This window comes from Lithobates pipiens, unplaced genomic scaffold (genome assembly GCF_037356315.1).
Source record: "Lithobates pipiens isolate NorthernLeopardFrog02 unplaced genomic scaffold, aLitPip1_a1.2 Scaffold_35, whole genome shotgun sequence".
Taxonomy (NCBI): Eukaryota; Metazoa; Chordata; class Amphibia; order Anura; family Ranidae; genus Lithobates; species Lithobates pipiens.
Window position 1 is genome coordinate 23,924,067 of NW_027507811.1, and position 20,598 is coordinate 23,944,664.

A 20,598-nucleotide genomic window follows, 5' to 3' on the forward strand; every position below is an offset into this window, starting at 1 on the left:
AGCAGCTGACAATACCCGTACACCAGTTCAACATGTTAACAGAGTAACCCTTGGAAGACATACAGTTATAGAAAGTGAGACAGATGATAGAAAATAGTCAAAATAAAACAAATATCAGCACAGTAGAAAGTTGAAGTCCTCAAGGAGGCTTGAAGATAGCCGGGTCTCCGCTTGAAAGTAATTTAAGTCTACCCAAAGAATCTGTTAGGTCGTGTCGGAGGTACCATTCCGTGTAGCGAAACGGTTGCATGGCCCCCTGAAGATCTGAGTGGGACAGCGTGGTTTCCATGTAATTGCGCCACCTCGCAAAAAAGTGGCGGGTGGGTTTAGGATTTCTGGTAATGGTGTCCAGTCTCTCCATGTAGAAAAGCGATTCAATGGCCTTTTGAACCATTGATAGTGAAGGTGGTGTCTTGGAGATCCATGTTTGCATTATGGTTCTGCGGGCAACAAGGAGGCTCAGTTGGGCCCATTTTGAAACTGGGGTCCAACTCTGATCCCCCGGCGGAGCAGTTTGAGGAATATAACCAAATAGGCATAGTGTAATCTCTCTCGGAATCCGTTGGTGAGAGACAGAGCTAATATAGTCAGTAACATCAGTCCAGTAGGTATCAATGGTAGGACAGACCCAAAGACGATGCAACAACGTTGGGTGAGGCTCAGAACACCAAGGACAAATTTTCAAATTGCCATTATCCTTATCTATGTATACAGGATAGTACGCTCTGTGAAGCAGCTTAAATTGCGTCTCACGCCATGTTTCAGAAAGGGTAAGTTTCCGTACCCGTCTGTATCCCTCCAATAATTTATCTGGAATATCTTCGTCTTGCAGAAGGGTCGCCCACTGCCGGAATGGAGTGAGATGATATTTGTCAGCCTGATGTTGAATGAGGTGAGAGTAAAGATTGGTGATCGAGTAGTCTCCAGAGGCCACCGCCGTATCGATGAAAGACTTCTGAAAGGGGTCCGTTTGCGGACCGCAAAGGGAGCCCAAGTAGTCAATCAGCTGATAATAGTAAAAAAGATGGGTCGGTGGAAGCGAAAATTCCCGAGATAGGACTGCAAATGATTTAAACTTGCGAGAACCAGTGTTAAAGACAGCTTTGGTAGATGTAAGACCCTTTATTCTCCACTGCTCAAAGATAACATGTAGCGTGGACGGTAAAAACATGGGATTCCCCTGAATAGGAAGATAACTTGACACGGATGTTGGCAATCCCAGTAGTTTGCGGATCTCCCTCCAGGCAACAACAGTATCCCTAATCAGCAGGTTAGATTTCAGATGAGACGGTAAAGCCTGTATTTTGGAGTGAAGAATTGCTGCCAATGAATATGGTGCCGTCATAGCCTCTTCCAGTCTAACATTGCAGTACCTAGAGTTGCCTGACAACCAATCTAGACCCTGACGTAGGAGGCATGCAAGGTTATAAAAGCGAAGGTTAGGTACCCCTGCCCCGCCATCAGTCTTCGGGAGGCACAGTTTGCGGAGAGCTATACGTGCTCTTTTACGAGACCACAAAAAGGCCGACAGTGCCTTGTAAATTTTCTGGACATCAGTGTGTTTCAGCAGAAGGGGTATAGTTTGCATGGGGTATAGCAGTCTAGCAAATGATATCATTTTAAACAAATGGCATCTCCCGAAGAGTGATATAGGCAAAGCTGTCCATAGATCTAATTCCTGCACTATTTTGGAAATAAGTGGAGGGTAATTCAACCCGTATAACGACGTCGGTTCCCGTCCAATGTGTATACCGAGATATGTGATGTGATGTTTGGCTATAGTGAACGGGGAGTAATGTATCCATTTATGGGACATCCTGGGGTTCAGGGGTAATATTTCACTCTTGTCAAAATTAACTCGAAACCCCGAGCATTCCCGAAAGGTGGCAAGGGTTTTTTGCAGCTTGTCAAAATCCGAAGTGGGATCAGTGGTGAACAACAGGACATCGTCCGCAAAAAGAGCGGATCGCAGTGTGTGCTGACCTATCGGTAGACCACTGATCCCAGCCTCCGAGTTGAGCCAGCGAGAGAGAGGTTCAATCGCCAAGTTAAACAGTAGTGGTGACAGTGGGCACCCCTGTCTGGTTCCCTTGGATAGAGGTATGAAGTCAGACATGGAATCTGGGGTAACCAACCGTGCTGTGGGGGACAAATACATCAGGCGTAAAAATTGCAGGACGGGGCCCCGAAAGCCAAATTGCTCTAGCACCCTGAACAGCCAAGGTAGACTCACGTTATCGAATGCTTTTTCCGCGTCTAGAGAGATTATGGCTACGTCTTGTGTGGGGTGATTTTTGGCATAGTGAAGGGCTAGAAGGACTTTGCGAATGTTAAGGGTAGCAGAACGTCCAGACACAAATCCTGATTGGGCCGAGTGGAGCAGCGAAGGGAGAAATTTTGCTAGTCTAGCGGCAATTATTTTAGATAAAATTTTCACGTCTACATTTATAAGTGAAATTGGCCGATAGGCAGAGGCGGCTCTAGGATTTGTGAGGCCTTAGGCAAAACTTACACATGAGGCCCCAATCACGCCCATAATGGGAAAAAAATTCAAGCAATAAAAATGGCTGCAAAAAGATGCACAGATCTAGCAAACAGTTCATCTGCACCACTTCCAGGGCACCCTCCTCACCCATCAGACATATGCAGCCATTAAAACATCCTGGGGCCCACCAAGGTAGCAACCCCTCTAAGAATTTCCTGTGTCTTGGGAGAATGGGGAGGAGATGTCACTGAGCCATTCCATATCCGCAGAGGAAGTAGAGCGGGGGGGGGATCCCAGCACAGTGCAGGGGGAGCAAGAGTGGGGAGGGGAGACAGAGAGGAGAGGAGAGAGAGGGGAGGGGAAGAGAGAGATTGTGAGAGATAGGGGGTGGGAAAGAGAGAGAGGGGGAGGGGAGCAAGACATTGTGAGTGAGAGGGGGGTGAGAGAGGGGTAGATAAAGGGTGCACAAAAGGGGGAGAGAGTGGTGGAAAGAGGAGAGGAGGGGAGGGGGAGAGAGAGGGAGGGGAGGGGGAGAGAGAGGGAGTAGAGAGAGGGGGAGGAGAGAAAGGGTGGGCAAGAGGGGGAAGAGGGAAGGGAGAGAGGGAGGGAGGGAAGAGAGGAGAGGGGGAGGGAAGAGAGGAGAGAGGGAGGGAAGAGAGGAGAGAGGGAGGGAAGAGAGGGAGGGAGGAAAGGGAGGAGAGAGGGAGGGAGGGAAGGCAGGAGAGAGGGAGGGAGGGAAGGGAGGAGGGAGGGAAGGGAGGAGAGAGGGTGGGGAGGAGAGACGGAGGGATGGAGAGGGAGGGAAGGGGGGATAGAAGGAGGGGAGGAGGAGAGAGGGAAGGAGGGGAGGGAGGAAGGGAAGGGAGAAAAAGGAAGGAAGGAAGGAAGGGAGGGAGGGAGGGAAGGAAAGGGAGGGAGGGGGAGAGAGGGAAGGAAGGAGAGAGGGAAGGGAGGAGAAAGAGAAGGGAGGGAGGAGAGAGGGAGGAAAGGGAGGAGGAGAGAGGGAGGAAAGGGAGGGGAAGGAAGAGGGAAGGAGAGAGCGAGGGAAGGGGGAAGAGAGGGAGGGAAGGTAGGAGAGAGGAAGGGAGGAGAGAGGAAGGGAGGGAAGGGAGGAGAGAGGAAGGGAGGGGGGAGGAGAGAGGAAGGGAGGGGGGAGGGAGAGAGGAAGGGAGGGGGGAGGGAAAGAGGAAGGGAGGGGGGAGGGAGAGGGGGAAGGAAGGAAGGGAAGAGAGAGAGGGATGGAAGGGAAGGGACAGAGAGAGGGACAGAGAGAGGGAAGGAAGGGAAGGGACAGAGAGAGGGAAGGAAGGGAAGGGACAGAGAGAGGGAAGGAAGGGAAGGGACAGAGAGAGGGAAGGAAGGGAAGGGACAGAGAGAGGGAAGGAAGGGAAGGGACAGAGAGAGGGAAGGAAGGGAAGGGACAGAGAGAGGGAAGGAAGGGAAGGGACAGAGAGAGGGAAGGAAGGGAGGGGAGAGAGGGAAGGAATGGAGGGGAGAGAGGGAAGGAATGGAGGGGAGAGAGGGAAGGAATGGAGGGGAGAGAGGGAGGGAAGGAAGGGAGAGAGGGAGGGAAGGAAGGGAGAGAGAGAGGGAAGGAAGGGAGAGAGAGAGGGAAGGAAGGGAGAGAGAGAGGGAGGGAAGGGAGAGAGAGAGGGAGGGAAGGAAGGGAGGGAAGGAAGGGAGGGGAGAGAGGGAGGGAAGGAAGGGAGAGAGGGAGGGAAGGTAGATAGAGAGGGAAGGGAAGGGGAGGGAGGGAGAGAGGGAGGGAAGCGGAGGGAGAGAGGGAGGCAAGGGAGAGAGGGAAGGAAGGGAGAGTGGGAGGGAGAGAAGGGAGGGAAGGGAAGGAGGAAGGGAAGGGGGGATAGAGGGAAGGGAGAGAGGGAGGGAAGGGAGAGAAGGAGGGGAGAGAGCGAAGGAGGGGAGAGAGCGAGGGAGGGGAGTGAGGGAGGGGAGAGAGCGAGGGAAGGGAGTGAGGGAGGGGAGAGAGCGAGGGAAGGGAGAGAGTGAGGGAGTGGAGAGAGCGAGGGAGTGGAGAGAGCGAGGGAAGGGAGAGAGCGAGGGAAGGGAGAGAGCGAGGGAAGGGAGAGAGGGAGGGAAGGGAGGGATGGGAGGGAAGGGAGAGAGGGAGGGAAAGGAGAGAGGGAGGGAAAGGAGAGAGAGAGGGGTGGGAAGGGGTAAGGGAGAGGAGTGTGGTGAGAGAGGGGGAGGGAGAGGGGGGTAAGAGAAAGAGGGGGGAGGGAGAGGGGTAAGAGAGAGGGGGGAGGGAGTGAAAGATAGAGGGGGAGAGAGGGGGTAAGAGAGAGAGGGGGAAGTGAGAAAGAGGGGGGTGAGGGAAAGGGGGTGAGAGAGATCTAGAGATCTGTCCCTGTCTGTAGCCCCTGGGGGGGCAAAGAGCAGGGAGAAGCTGTAGAGTGCTGGGGGGTGGGGACCGGAGAGTGCTGGGGGGTGGGGACCGGAGAGTGCTGGGGGGTGGGGGCTCGAGGGTGCTGGGGGCCAGAGAATGCTGGGGGGCAGAGAGTGCTGGGGGCCAGAGAATGCTCGGGGTGGGGGGCGGAGAGTGCTGGGGGCCAGAGAATGCTCGGGGTGGGGGGTGGAGAGTTCTGGGGTCCAGAGAATGCTCGGGGTGGGGGGCGGAGAGTGCTGGGGGCCAGCGAATGCTCGGGGTGGGGGGCGGAGAGTGCTGGGGGCCAGAGAATGCTTGGGGTGGGGGGCGGAGAGTGCTGGGGGCCAGAGAATGCTCGGGGTGGGGGGCGGAGAGTGCTGGGGGGTGGGGGGCAGAGAGTGCTGGGGTGGGGGCCAGAGATTACTGGGGGTGGGGGCAGAGAGTGCTGGGGGCCAGAGAGTGCTGGGGGCCAGAGAGTGCTGGGGGGTGGGGGCCAGAGATTGCTGGGGGGTGGGGGGCGGGGAGTGCTGGGGGTGGGGGCCAGAGATTACTGGGGGTGGGGGCAGAGAGTGCTGGGGGCCAGAGAGTGCTGGGGGGTGGGGGCCAGAGATTGCTGGGGGGTGGGGGGCAGGGAGTGCTGGGGGCCAGAGAGTACTGGGGGGTGGGGGGGGGAGTGCTGGGGGCCAGAGAGTGCTGGGGGGTGGGGGCCGGAGAGTGCTGGGGGTGGAGGGTGGAGAGTGCTGGGGGTGGAGGGTGGAGAGTGCTGGGGGTGTGGGGTGGAGAGTGCTGGGGGCCAGAGAGAGCCGCAGGGGGTGTAGGGTGGAGAGTGCTGGGGGCCAGATAGTGCTAAGGGTGGGGGGTGAAGAGTGCTGGGGGGGAGCTTGAGAGGGGAGGCAGAAAGAATTGGAGAGCAGGGGGTGCTAGCGAAATGGGGGTGGAGCCAGCGAGGACAAGAATGGGCTGGAGAGCAGGAGGGGAGGAGCCAGGGAGCAAAGGGAGGGGCTGAAGAGCAGAAGGCGTGGAGAAAGGGAGCACAAGAAGGGGCGGAGCCAGTGAGCACAAGGAGGGGCTGGAGAGCAGGAGGGGCGGAGCCAGGGAGCAAAGGGAGGGGGTGAAGAGCAGGATGCGTGGAGAAAGGGAGTACAAGAAGGGGCGGAGCCAGGGAGCACAAGGAGGGGCTGGAGAGCAGGAGGGGTGCAGCCAGTGAGCACACGGAGGGGCTGGAGAGCAGGAGGGGCAGGGCCAGGGAGCGCACGGAGGGGCGGAGCCAGGGAGAACACAGAGGGGCGGAGCCAGGGAGAACACAGAGGGGCGGAGCCAGGGAGAACACAGAGGGGCCGGAGAGTACGGGGGATGCAGAAAAAGTTAGATAGGAGTGGTGGAGAGACTGCACATAGATAGTGGAATTGATTTTTCCATATTCCTCCATGCAACCGCTGAATGATCACCTCTCCTCCCTGCAGACATTCAGCGGCTGTATGGAGTAATATGGAAAAATCAATTCCACTATCTATGTGCAGTCTCCCCACCGCTCCTCCTATTCAGGCACACAGGGAAGGCTGCACGGCATGGGCACTCACCTTTGCTCTGGTCAGCAGCATAAGAGTTCCTCCCTCTTCACACTCATGGTGGGACTATCCAGCTGGGTGGTTTTTCAGCAACCCCCCCCACTCCAGAACCAAATAGGAGGCAGGTGCGGAGGAGAGGTCTGGTGAGCGGCACAAGAGAGAAGCTCAGGTGAGGGTCCCACATGGACATGCCGCCCTCATGCCGTCTGTCATCCAGCCACTGCGCCACCTAGAGGACTCTACTGTCCCGCTCCCCGCACTTGCTGCCACCGCATTGATCACAGGCAAATTAGTCGATTGCGAGGCCCTATGAGACTGCGGGGCCTTAGGCAATCGCCTAATTTGCCTAATTAGAGAGCCGCCTCTGCCGATAGGAGCCAGGCATAGTGGGATCCTTGCCTTTTTTGGAGATCAGTTTTATGTGAGCATGCGAACCCGTGGGCAAATAAGGACCTCCCTGCCACATGCCCGCATAAACAGTCTGGAGGGTATCCGGCAAGTATTCCACTGTAGATTTGTAAAATTCCACCGAATAGCCATCCGGACCAGGCGCCTTGCCCGCGGACATGATCGATATAGTGCGTTTGACCTCTTCGAGAGTAATGGGGGCATTGAGTTCAGTAAGGTGGTCATCCTGTATGGTCGGTAGATTAACGGAGGACAAAAAAGCGTCGGCCATATCTATATTAGTTAAGTCAGCTTTGTATAAATTAGAGTAGTAGTTGGTAAGAATGGCATTAATTCTATCCGCGTCTGATGTAACTGAGCCGTCTAAATCTCGCATAGAATGGATGCGAGTGGTTTTCCTGGGTCCCGCGCATAATTTCGCAAGGAGTTTGCCTGATTTGTTCCCGTATCTATGAAAGTATAGTTTGGAGTATGCCAGTTGAGACAACTCCTGTTGCTCAGCCCAAAGGTCAAATTCCCTTTTGGCTTGGGTCCAGTCCTGAATGTGCTTCGGCGTGCGGTGTGTGAGCAGGCGCTCATGAGCTGCTTTAAGCACTCTACTAGAGGCCTCATACTGGCGTCGATTGTGTTTTTTCAGTTGCGCAGTGTATGATAATATTCTGCCTCTCATGAAAGCTTTACCCGTGTCCCAAAAAAGATTAGGATCCGAGACGTGCGCGCTATTCGTGGTCGAGTAGTCAGTCCATGCAGTCCTAAGCATGTCTTGAAAGTCCGGGCTGTCAGCCAAATAGGAGGGAAACCTCCATAACTTCGGCCCTCGAAGGGTACCTGTGAGTGATAACTGCACTACTACCGGACTGTGATCCGATATCCTGGCATCTAGAATTTCTGAATCTCTAATGAATGGCGTCAATGCGGGTGATGCAAAGAAATAATCGATGCGTGAGAAAGACTGGTGCGGAGGAGAGAAAAAGGTATATTCTTGGCTCGTAGGGTGTTGTAAGCGCCATATATCAGTGAAGCTTATGGAAGACAGGGCTTGGGCTAATGGAGTAGGTTTGGGTGCAGTAGAAGTCAGTGCAGTCCCACTACCGGTGCCAGTCTTAGAACGGTCAGTTATGACGGACATCACCGAGTTGAAGTCTCCTCCAACCAGATGCTGTGAGTCAGGGAAGGCTAAAATCCATTGAATGACATCCTGGTAGAATGGCGAACTCGGAGAGTTAGGTGCGTAAATATTCGTGATGGCCATGGGGGTTGAGTCAATGATCAACTGTACTGTCACCTTACGACCCTCATTGTCAGCTTTAACAGATACTATTTCGTGCGGGAGACGTTTATGTATTAGGATGGCTACACCAGCCTTACGTCCAGTGGCAGGCGAGCCATAGACCTCACCCACCCATAATTTACGTAGCCGTTGTAAATCCTCTACCGTGAGGTGGGTCTCCTGCAGTAAAGCTATGTCCGCTCGGAGGCGTTTCAGGTGCCTCAGTACAGCCATGCGCTTACACGGAGATCTAAGCCCCTTGACATTCCACGAGATAACTTTCACGTCACATCCACCAGTGATTGATGGGACAGGAAAGATAGCCGGGTAGAAATACTAGTGGTTAGTGCAAGGACAGTCTTGCTGTGCTCAAGAGTCCCCGCGTTCGTATGTCTCAATATACAATCAACAGGCCTCAAAGGTCTAGAAACTAAAACAGGTGTCAGCATCTGGTGTACAACTACAAAAACTAGGTATCTATGCATCGATAAGGAACACAATGTGTGTGGTAACATCCCAACATATATGAACTTTCCTTTTTTCCACATGAGTCACAACTTTCAGACTCGGCTACCAGCCCCGTCCCGTCCCTCCCCAGATGGCAGTAAAGGGGCCAAAAAGGGAGACAGTGGAACTCAGAGAGAATGAATCGGATTTAAGGGTGATAAAAAGAGAAAACAAAAGATAAACAGGGTAGCGAGTGTACCCAGTACCCCACAGGGACACAAGACTGAGTGAATTGAGAGGAGAAGCAAAACCCTAGGGAGGGCAAATATACCAGCAATGAAACCCCAATTTCGCAGGGTAGGGGTAGAGGGTGAGGGAGCCGAGGTGAAAACTGCGATCCCCATTTACATAAAACGTACAACTTTTTAGCAAACAGTAGTGACAGTAAAAAGTGGCAATCAACAAGGCAACCTGTGGTGTATGCAGCCTCTGCTTGTCCAAGCAGAGCGGAAACAGAAAAAACTAGAAGCAGAAGAAAAAGTGCAAGTCCAAAATCAAAGGCGGGCTGAAGTCATGAAGCCGTCATTGGGGCACTAGGCGTTCAGACGGCATCCCTTCGTATGCATAGGCTAGTTCCACGACTTTTTAAAAGGGTCGAAGAGAAAGAGGGGGGGGAGCTCAATTGAACATAGAGTCTCACCATAAGGTCCTCCCATATTCGGCGAAACGAAGAACTTGTCAGCGGTTTCCGGAACGATCGTCCTTGGGTGTGACCCTTATGCGCTTGTGTGGAGGGTTAATGGTACTGCAGTGAGACTTAGGAGATGCAGTCGACCTGTTCCCTAAGTTTGGAGAAGATGCGTCTGACACGTTCGATTGATCCATGGCAGAGCCCAACGATTCAACGTACCGTTCGGCTGCTCCCGGCGTAGTAAAGGTGAGCTGCTCTCCTTCGTTGCTTTGGAGGCGTAGCGTGGCTGGATACGCCAAAGAGAACTTGACACGAAGGTTGTAGAGAGCCGTACAGACCGGTGAAAAGGCTTTGCGTCTGTGCATAACATCCACAGAATAGTCAGCGAATAGGAGCAGTTTGACCCCGTCGATCACTAACGAACGTGAAGTACGAAATTTCTGCATAATAGCCGTCTTGTCGGCGTAATTGAGATATTTCACGATGACATGCCGGGGCTTGGAGCGTGATTCAGACGGCTGACCGATACGATGCGCTCGTTCGACTGTGCACGGCGTACGAAGGCCCAGTTGTTCGGGAATCATAATGGCGCATAAAGCTGATAATTGGGCCGAGGAAACCGATTCCGGGAGGCCGATTATGCGTAAATTGTTCCTTCTGGATCTATTCTCCAAATCGTCCAGCTTCTCCCAGATCTCCTTCTGGGTATGAAGGACCCTGTTTAGCGTAGCAGAGGTACCTGCAGCTTCATCCTCCAGGGCCGAAATACGATCCTCAGCCTGTTGGAGTCTCTGAGCCTGGGCCCGTACTTCCAGGTGAAGCTGCTCCAGCCCCCTATTGACTGCTGCATCCACTGTGGCTGTGAGCGTGGGACCCAGTAGGAGGACAACGGCGTGAGCTATGCCCTCCGGTGATGCTGGGTCTGCCTGTGGTGGCGCCGCGGCAATCGGCGAGTCAGAAGGCATCGGGGCCTGTTCAGTCAGGTGCGGCGCGGCCGCCATGTTGGCCGCGTGTGTCTCTCCCCCAGGCGGGAGCCCCGCCGAGGCTGCTTTAGCGTAGGATCGCTCCACAAAACGATCCATGAGGGGTCACCCTGCCGCAGGTAAGGTGTCGGTTCTCTCCGAGGTCCGTAGCGGAATTTAGAGCAGTATTGGCGAGGAGGGACACGGGAGCTGAGGGTGATCACCTCCTCCTCATGTGGCGCCGGAACCGGAAGTTACTTTCACTTTTAATGACAATGGTAAACAGGACAAATACAGAGGGTGAATCTTCTTAATGAGGGCAAAGACAGCAATACAATCTGACAGGTGTTCTAATCCATCCACAGTCCTAGATGATTTCACAGCATCTGTACCCCGTATATCCAGGACACGTGGCACTTTGCAGAGTGGCAGCATGGTGGTGATTGCTGGAATGTGAAACGTTATCTCCGGCTTGATAGTCACAGTAAAGTCGCGGCATCATCAGCGGTATAAAAACAATGCAGGAGCGTGCGTCCAGGTAAATAACCACTTAATACCAAATTATATTCTTGCTCCTGCTGACACCAATGATTTGGGATTTATTTTCCTTCAAATGGGGTTTATTTTAACCCTCAGATGCCAATGATGGGACATAATTCACTCCCACCGACACTAACGATGGGGCATCATTCACTCCCACTGCCCTCAGTGTACTCCCGGGCTCTAGTTTGTCTAAAACATATCAAAGTATAGAGGGGAAAGATGATAAAACTACTTTCTTAGACCTTATTGGTTTCAGCTATTGATGGCACCATTCTCGTTTCCGGACTCATTGTTGTACCACTCCCATACATCATTCTGTTGAAGTGCTCCAGTATGAGATGATCTTCCTGGTAAGTTTGCTGGAGTGGATATACCATGAAAAACTGTTGGCCTTACATTTCCCAAAAAAACAGATCTCCTTTCAGATAGAGAGAATCGAAGGACAGGTAGGGATGCAGTTCCAAAGGCCAAGCTAGGACATGGATATACAGGGCCAGGAGACCCCAAGGAGACAGACGTAGGTCTGCTAGACTTTGTGATGGCACATGAAGGTAGAAGTAAGGAGCAGAAGGGAGAGCTGTTGGCAAGGGTTTGATCTGTAATGTTGAAGGAACACTCTCTGCATCTAAATACCTGAAGGTCAAACTTCCTAGGACCTTCCAACAATTAACAAACATCCCTCACTTATAAAAGTGGGGTACACCTTCCCTCCCAACCTTGCAAGTGAACCTGGCCTGGTACCATTGATACCAATGATGGGACACTATTCCTCCCTCTGATACCAATGATGTGGCACTATTCCTCCCAATGACACCAACAATGGGGCACTATTACTCCCAATGTTGGGACACCATTCCTCCCACTAATACCAATGATGGGGCACTATTCCTCCCACTAATATCAATGATGAGGCAGTATTCCTCCCACTGATACCAATGATGGGACACTATTTCTCACACTAATACCAATAATGGGACACTATTCCTGCCAATGACATCAATAATGGGACACTATTCCTCCCAATGATGGGACACTATTTCTCCCACTAATACCAATGATGGGGCACTATTCAAACCACTGACACCAACAATGGGGCACTATTTCTCCCACTAATCCCAATGATGGGGCACTATTCATCCAACTGATACCAATGATGGGATTCCATTCCTCCCACTGATACCAATGATGGGGCACTATTCCTCCCACTAATATTAATGCTAGTGCACTATTCCTCCCACTGATACCAATGATGGGGCACTATCCCTCCCACTAATATCAATGATGGGACACTATTCCTCCCACTAATATCAATGATGGGGCACGATTCCTCCCACTGATACCAATGATGTGGCACTATTCCTCCCACTAATATCAATGATGGGACACTTTTCTTCCCATTGATAACAATGATGGGGCACTATTCCTCCCACTAATACCAATATGGGGCACTATTCTTCACACTGACACCAACAATGGTGCATTATTTCTCCCACTAATCCCAATGATGGGCACTATTCCTCCCACTAATACCAACGATGGTACACTATTCTTCCCACTTATACCAATGATAGGGCACTATTCCTCCCACTAATACCAATATGGGGCACTATTCTTCCCACTGACACCAACAATGGGGCACTATTCCTCCCACTGATACCAATGATGAGGCACTATTCCTCCCGCTTATACCAATGATGGGGCACTATACCTTCACCCCAACACCAGCAATTGGGCACTGTTGTTCCTACTAATACTAATGATGGGGCATTATTACTCCCACTGATGCTGGGGCATTTTCTACTAACACTGGCCAGTGGCCACAGTCCTTCCCCCTCAAAATTTTGGAGACCTGTGTTGTATACTGAATACAAAATGAATAAATATATGGTATAGACATTGTGGCAAACCATACAAATGAATTATAAAATGATTGAAATGTTTAATTCAGCCCAAATAACCAGTGAAAAACATATTTTTATCATTGCTATCTACAAGTATCTAGTCAGGGGCATTAGCAAAAATAGCTGTTATTGAGCAAAGAACATACACCCTATTACCAAAAGTATTGGGAGGCCTGCCTTTACACACACATGAGCTTTAATAGCATCCCAGTCTTAGCCCGTAGGGTTCAATATTGAGTTGGCCCACCCTTTGCAGGTATAACAGCTTCAACTCTTCTGGGAAGGATGTCCACAAGGTTAGGAGTGTGTCTATGGGAATGTTTGACCATTCTTCCAGAAGAGCATTTGTGAGGTCAGGTACTGCTGTTGGATGAGAAAGCTTGGCTCGCAGTCTTCGCTCTAATTCATCCCGAAAGAGTTCTATCAGGTTGAGGTCAGGACTCTGTGCAGGCCAATCAAGTTCCTCCACCCCAAGCTTGCTCATCCATGTCTTTATGGACTTTGCTTTGTGCACTGGTGTGCAGTCATGTTGGAAGAGGAAGGGCCATCCTCAAACTGTTCCCACAAAGTTGGGATCATGAAATTGTCCAAAATGTCTCGGTATGCTGACATCTCAGTATGCTGACGCCTTAAGACTTCTCTTTACCCACACCAAAACCCCCCTCCAGCAAATGATTTGGAGGGGTGTCCCAATACTTTTGCCAATATAGTGTAGATGAGCAAGTTTGGAGTGGAGGAACTAGACTGGCCTGCACAGTCCTGACCTCAGCCCGAACAGAATAGAATTAGCGAAGAGACTGCGAGCCAGGCCTTCTTGTCCAACATCAGTGCCTGACTTTACAAATGCACTTCTGGAAGAATGGTCAAACATTCCCATAGACACTCTGCCTAAACCTTGTGGACAGCTTGCCAAGAAGGATTGAAGCTGTTATAGCCGCAAAGGGTGAGCCAAATCAATATTGAACCCTACGGACTAAGACTGAGATCCCATTAAAGTTCATGTGCGTGTAAAGGCAGGTGTCCCAATACTTTTGGTAATATTATATATATATATATATATATATATATATATATATATATATATATATATATATAGATAGATAGATAGATAGATAGATAGATATAGAGAGAGAGAGACAACAATAGGCAGAACACAATTTTACAAGGCTCGTGTAAACATGTGGCGCTATATAAATATTCTATACATACAGTACATACATACAATATTCTACAATACAACACAGTGTTCTTTTTTTCTGCTGTACCTCCCAGATATTTGGGAACAGGACCAAGTTTATAAAAGCCAAATTAAGTCCTCCCATTGCAGTGGTGGTATAAATATCTAAAAAAAAGCAGAATTGGGTGCAGCAATGCTGTGTAGGTGGATGGTCTTTAGTCATGAAATGTGTCGTCGATATACCTACACGATGTTTGCTAATAAATTAGGTGCCTTTACAGTATTTGTAGAATTTCTTTATCCTCTTTCCTTTTCTGATGTTGGTTGAATTTTTATTTCCACCATTGGGAATTATAAAATGTCTCATTGGATGAGGTTTCAATGGAAAAGCCTCTCTGGAGGAAGATCTCCATCTCCCAGAAAGTCACAAAAACTTTTTTTGGTGTCAGGAAAGTCCAGTGTGTTCTCCTGCATGACGTCTTTGATGGGCCAGAAGATCGGATTTCTGGGTAAAACATTGACCACACTGATAACAAGGAAATGGCTCCTCCCCTCGGTGAATGCTCTGGTGTATCGCAAAGGCCTTATGGGTGAAATATTTCCCACACTCTGAACAGATGACAGTCTTTTCATCTCGATGAGTCCTTTGATGACGGATCAGGTTGGACTTCTGGGTGAAACTTTTATCACACGCAGAACAAGGGAAAGGCTTTTCTCCCGTATGAGTCCTTTGATGGTCAATCAGACTCGACTTACGTGAGAAGCTTTTTCCACAGTCTGGACATGTAAGAGGCTTCTCGCCGGTGTGAAGCATCTGATGGCGACGTACATGGGCCTTCTGGGTGAAACGTTTGCCACAATCCAAGCAGGAGAAAGGCTTTTCTCCCGTATGGAGTTTCTGGTGTTTGACAAGAACTGATTGATTGGTGTAACATTTCCCACACTCCAGACACCGAAATGGTTTCTCTCCAGTGTGAACTCTCTCATGCTTGATAAATTCTGATTGTTTAATAAAACATTTCCCGCAGTCAGGACATTTAAAGCGTTTTTTAGCAGTCTGAACATTCTGGTGGACAGATTGACCATTTTCAGAAGATTCCTCTGGAATGGAGGGATCTGGCGATCTCTGCACACTGTGAAGTCCTAGATCGATATTGTGGGTAAGAGTATTTTCTCCAGGGAAATCCCTTATGATGTCCTTACTTTCTGTACTGCAGTCTCCATGTTTCCTCAGGGTTATTTTTCTGTTATCTCTGTCTGCTAAAAATAAAATATATCTTAGAAATAATCAGAGTTTTGTACTTACCATAAAATCTGTTTCTTGGAGTCCATTTGAAGCACACAGGAATTCAGAGACTGTCATTTTATACTGCTGCCTACAGGAGAACCAGACACTGGCAAACAAATAATTGTGACCGGATCCTGTATAATCCCTCCTACTTCGAGCATGCCTCCATTTTATGGTAAAGCAATTCCAAGATCATAAACACAGGGAAGGTGGGATCTGTGTCCCTCAATGAGCTCCAATTATTTAAAAACATCAAAATACTCACAGAAATAAAAACAATAGCCCATGTATCACCCCTAAACAGCCAGTCCCGGAATTCAGATGGGCCGCTTTCGGGATGTGTGATGATGTCATGGACGTCAGCTCCGCTCTATACGTTTCATCACATATGACGTCTTCCGGGGCATTGAATAGGAATTCACAGGCTTTTGGGATATCCTAAACAGTCTAAAGTCACTCCGACACACCACATCTCTGATCATGGTAAAGAGCCTATGACGTTGGCTATTTACCATGTGATCAGCTGTATCCAATCACAGCCTTACTAGGAAATGCCGGTTATCGCCCATCCTCTATTCATGCTGACAAGCTGACAAGCTCTCCTGACAAGGGGGATCTGCTCTAATAATCAGTGCAGTGATTATCAGTGCAGCCCGATCAGCGATGCCCACTAGTGGCCACCTGTGATGCTCACCAGAGATGCCAATTAGTGCCCTTCAGCGATGCCAATCAGTGCCCATCAGTAATGCCTGTCAGTGCCTCCTCATCAGTGCTGCCTATCAGTACCATCTATCAGTGACCATCAGTGCCGCCCTTCTATGCAAATCAGTGCCACCTATCAGTGGCCATAAAGACTGCCCAACAGTGCCACCTATCAGTGCCCATTAGTGCTGATTATCAGTGCCACCTATCAGTGCCCATCAGTGCTGCATATCAGTGCCGCCTCATCAGTGCCACCTCATCAGTGCTGGCTCATGCATGCCTGTCAGTGAAGGAGAATACTTACTTATTTCAAAATGTAATAACAGAAGAAAAAACTTTTTCTCAAAATATTCAGTATTTTTTCATTTGTTCAGCAAAGTATAAAAAACCCAGTGGAGATTAAATACCATCAAAAGAAAGCTCTTTCTGTCTCAACAAAATAATAAAAATTGTGTTTGGGTACAGCGTTGCATGACAGCGCTCAAAGCTGAAAATTGGCCTGGGCAGTAAGAAGGTGAAAGTGCCCGGTATTGAAGTGGTTAATGTAGGAAATGCATGAAGGCAAAAAATGTTTAGAATTTAAAACCAATTTAAGGCCAAAAGTCTGTTTGACCCAACAAGAGATGATGGAACTCGAGGTAAGTTCAAACTTATGGGGACCATGAAAAATGAGGAAAGAGTCCATCTAATGGAAGTGGTGGCTGTGAGGTCATCTTCCACTTCCCAAACCATATCCATACCATGGAATGAGATCTCCTTCTGATAAACTGAAGCCAGACAAAGGGGTGAAGGAATGCTGTCCTGATCGAGGTGAAAGGCTGAAAATACCTTAAGAAGAAGGAAGTTCTGGGTCTCAACACCATCTTAGGTTGCAGTATAACCCAACAGTCTCTGAATTCCAGTGCCCCTCAATGGGCTAGAAAGAAGTACATTTTTGAATCCTTCATTTTCATCAATCAACATCTTTTTGCTGTAATGCATAAATTATCCAGCCTTTTGCTATGGTTTGAGGAGCCATAATTGTTCTATACTCCAAAGACTGTAGGCAGGTGCAGTCTACTTTCTCCACTGCATGTGGCGCTGTTCTGCAACGGCACTGCAATGGGAGAGGAAGCCAAGAAGAATATGGGTCCTCTATGGTTTCCTGGGTCACTGGGGAAGCTATCCAAGTGACTCTAGCAGCCATCTTGGGTTAGGCAGAGCATATTTAATGCCCCCTTGACCCCCACATTGAAACTAGAACAGTACTGTAAAGTGAGATGCAGTAATACAGTGAAACATACAGTATCCCTAGAACCAGAGCTATATTTTCCTGAAGGCTTAATCTGCTTTCCATTACTTTACCTGTATTTAGTTTTATTTAGTTTACCTATGTCGGCCTGTATAGCAATTTCATCTTCCTCCACTTTTATTGCACTCAAACCCTCCTTCTTTTTCTTCTCAGCATGCTGTTGATCATACATTGTATTTTGCTCCTCTTCATCGATAAATTCAACTTTAATAGTAATCAGATCTTTGTCCTAAGATAAATAAAAACAAAAACATAACATTATAGTATTTTTAATCTATGAATAAACAAAATACAGTATATAATTAAAGGCTCCAATTAGCTTCTTCAGAGATCATACAGTGTGGAGACACTTTAGTATTTGTTGAGGTTCCTCAGTCCCACCTACCTGATCATAGTGAGGGATGGTGTGATCTTCCTCTGAGGATCCCCTGGAATACAGAGGACGGGTACATCTCTCTAATGGGTTCCCATTACTGGATCCATCTGTAGGAAACACACACACTGACTGAATACATTGTTTCTATGTGTTTATCAGATGATGGGGGATCTAGGTGGACCCTCCGTACTGCTCTCTCCTTTACAATAAAGTCTCCTCTTACCCGGTGATGTGAGGGGCGGCTGATTCTCCATCATGACGTCCTTGTAGAGATCCTTGTGTCCTTCTAAATACTCCCACTCCTCCATGGAGAAATAGACAGTGACATCCTGACACCTTATAGGAACCTGACACACACAATGATACAGTCACCATCCAGACACATCCCTTGTCTGTTACTGGATAATGTACCAGAATTCCCGGCACCGCTCACCTCTCCCGTCAGCAGCTCAGTGATCTTCTTAGTGACTTCTAGAATCTTCTGCTCCGGTATCAGGGAGTGAGGTGGAAGTACCTTGATGGCCACATGGTCACCTGATATCACTGGTGGATAACTCTGTATAAATACAAAAAAAAAATATATGTTATGTGACATTCCCAGAACCCTCCAGTCAGCCCTGTGTTTTATTAATAACCCAGAATCCTCCTCACCTCTCTGGTCGGGTCTGGGTTTTATTAATAGAGATAAGAGTGATGTCATGTGACCTCCCAGAATCCTCCTCACCTCTCCGGTCAGGTCTGGGTTTTATTAATAGAGATAAGAGTGATGTCATGTGACCTCCCAAAATCCTCCTCACCTCTCCGGTCAGGTGTGTGTTTTATTAATAGAGATAAGAGTGATGTCATGTGACCTCCCAGAATCCTCCTCACCTCTCTGGTCTGGTCTGTGTTTTATTAATAGAGATAAGAGTGATGTCATGTGACCTCCCAGAATCCTCCTCACCTCTCCGGTCAGCAGGTAGAAGATCTCCAGGGTGAGGTTTAATAGTATCTCATGCAGATGAACCTTGACATTATCCATCATCGCTGAGGTTGTCATGTGATCTTCGTGGTATTTTTTCTATTCAGAAGTTGAGTGCCATGGAAATACAAGAAATTACAGTTGTTGGTACTGCAGAGACATTGTTCTTGTCTGCACTTTCTGATGGGCTTATCTGTGTCTGAGGATTATGGTCACCAAATCAGAGTTCCTTTGTGAACCCCTTGATGGTATTATAATGACTGGATTCCGGGGGAACAGCCCCATCATCTACGTCATAAGGAACATGGTCATCTCAACTTCCCGTATTATAATGACCAGATGACGGTGATCTGCAATATCAGACTGCACTGGTCCCCTCAATCCTTATTCAATTTTATAATGAAGGACTTTCTGAGCCCCCAACAGTCCTGGCATGTTCTATCACAGACGACAATCTACATTTACAAATACATACTATATATAACACATATATCTATATATATATTTAATATATGATAAATATAAATTGCCATATTATGTTAAATATGCTTCATTAATTTGAAACTCATTAGAAAACATTCAAAAAATACAATACATACATACAATAAAATAGTTACCTGCTGCCAGTAACATTGATGTCTTCTTTACTCCGTCCCAGTTCACCTTTCACCCGGAAGCTGATAATGGATAAAACACGTGACTTCCTGTCTCTGGAACGCACAAACAGGAAGTGACTCCTGAGACGCTCAGAAAGGAAATTCGGGGTGGGGGATGAGGAAGAAGCAAGGGAGGTGTTTTTCTATCATTGAAGCAGGCAATTATATGTTTAACCACTTAAGGACCAGGCTTATTTTTTTCAAACTTGTTGTTTACAAGTTAAAATTATTTTGTTTTTTTTGCTAAAAAATTACTTAGAACCTACAAACATTATATATATATTTTTCTAACACCCTGAAGAATAAAATGGCGGTCGTTGCAATACTTCCTGTCACACCGTATTTGCGCAGCGGTCTTACAAGCACACTTTTTTTTGGGGGGGGGGGATACACTTTTTTTAATTTAAAAATAAGACAACGGTAAAGTTAACCCAATTTTCTTTTGATATTGTGAAAGATAACGTTACGCCGAGTAAATTGATAACCCAACGTGTCATGCTTCAAAATTGCTTATGGAATGGTGACAAACTTTGGTACTTAAAAATCTCCATTGGCGACATTTATACATTTTCTGCAGGTAACCAGTTTTGAGTTACAAAGGAGGTCTATTGCTAGAATTATTGTTCTTGCTCTACCGCGGCGATATCTCACATGTGTGGTTTGAACACCGTTTTCATATGCGGGCGCTACTTACATATGCGTTCGCTTCTGCACGCGAGCTCGGCGGGATGGGGCACTTTAAAAAAAAATAATTCTTATTTATTTTACCTTTTATTTTTTATTTTTACACTGTCCTTTAAAAAAATGGGCTCACTTGTATTCCTATTACAAGGAATGTAAACATCCCTTGTAATAGAAAAAAAGCATTTGACGTCGCTTCCGCCCTCCAATGCTATAGAGCCAAGCTGAGGCCATCTTTTCCTCACTCAGGATCCAGGCAGTGAGGGGAGCGGACGCGATCATCTCTGCCGCTACCGACGGCTCTGGTAAGCGGTGAAGACGACTGGAGCGTGGCAGGAGGGATAAAAGTGATCTTGCGGTGAATCCGCTGCAGAGACTGCTTTTATTTTAAAGAGAAACGCACGCCGTTCCTGAAAATACGGTGGTTATGGCAGCTAGCTGCTACCATGACAACGGTAGTTAGCATCAAAGTACCAACATACAGGTACAGTGATTTGCATGAAGTGGTTAATACAACCTCATATTACATACTTTAGTCGTGTTGTCACAATCTACAAGTGTTATATTGCTTACTATATTTAGACATGTTTCATTTCAAATGCATTCATTGATTGAAGATTTTCGTTTCGTCACCAATGTTTATTTTGGTAGCAAATTTCAATTTGCTTTTAGTCTTAGGCCGCGTACACACGGGCGGACTGTCTGCCCAACTAAGTCCGTCAGACAATCCGACAGACAGTCCGTCCTACTTTCGAATGAACGGACTTGATCACACACGATGAACAGACAGTCCGCCGAAAGCTTGCGC

The 20,598-nt window shown here is 48.4% G+C and overlaps 1 protein-coding gene across 1 annotated transcript; it reads right to left on the bottom strand.

Annotated features, from left to right (window-relative positions):
• Nucleotides 1–12,676: 12,676 nt before the first annotated feature.
• On the bottom strand, nt 12,677–19,133 carry LOC143956345 (uncharacterized). The gene is made up of 6 exons (XM_077466561.1): nt 19,071–19,133; nt 18,436–18,552; nt 17,716–18,048; nt 17,502–17,599; nt 17,195–17,345; nt 12,677–15,095 (listed from the first exon to the last, which is right to left on the bottom strand). Exons 3-6 carry the CDS (start codon nt 17,798–17,800, stop codon nt 14,281–14,283), a joined length of 1,149 nt encoding a protein of 382 aa, XP_077322687.1. The 5' UTR covers nt 17,801–18,048; nt 18,436–18,552; nt 19,071–19,133; the 3' UTR covers nt 12,677–14,280.
• Between the last annotated feature and the right edge of the window lie 1,465 nt (nt 19,134–20,598).

Excerpts from the sequence above, each read along its gene's own strand:
- LOC143956345 (XM_077466561.1), bottom strand. The coding sequence starts at position 17,800 with ATGGAGGAGTGGGAGTATTTAGAAGGACACAAGGATCTCTACAAGGAC. Across the intron at positions 17,600-17,715 it reads GCCGCCCCTCACATCACCGG|ATGGATCCAGTAATGGGAAC; the intron begins GTAAGAGGAGAC and ends TGTTTCCTACAG. Across the intron at positions 17,346-17,501 it reads CCATCCCTCACTATGATCAG|GACAAAGATCTGATTACTAT; the intron begins GTAGGTGGGACT and ends TATTTATCTTAG.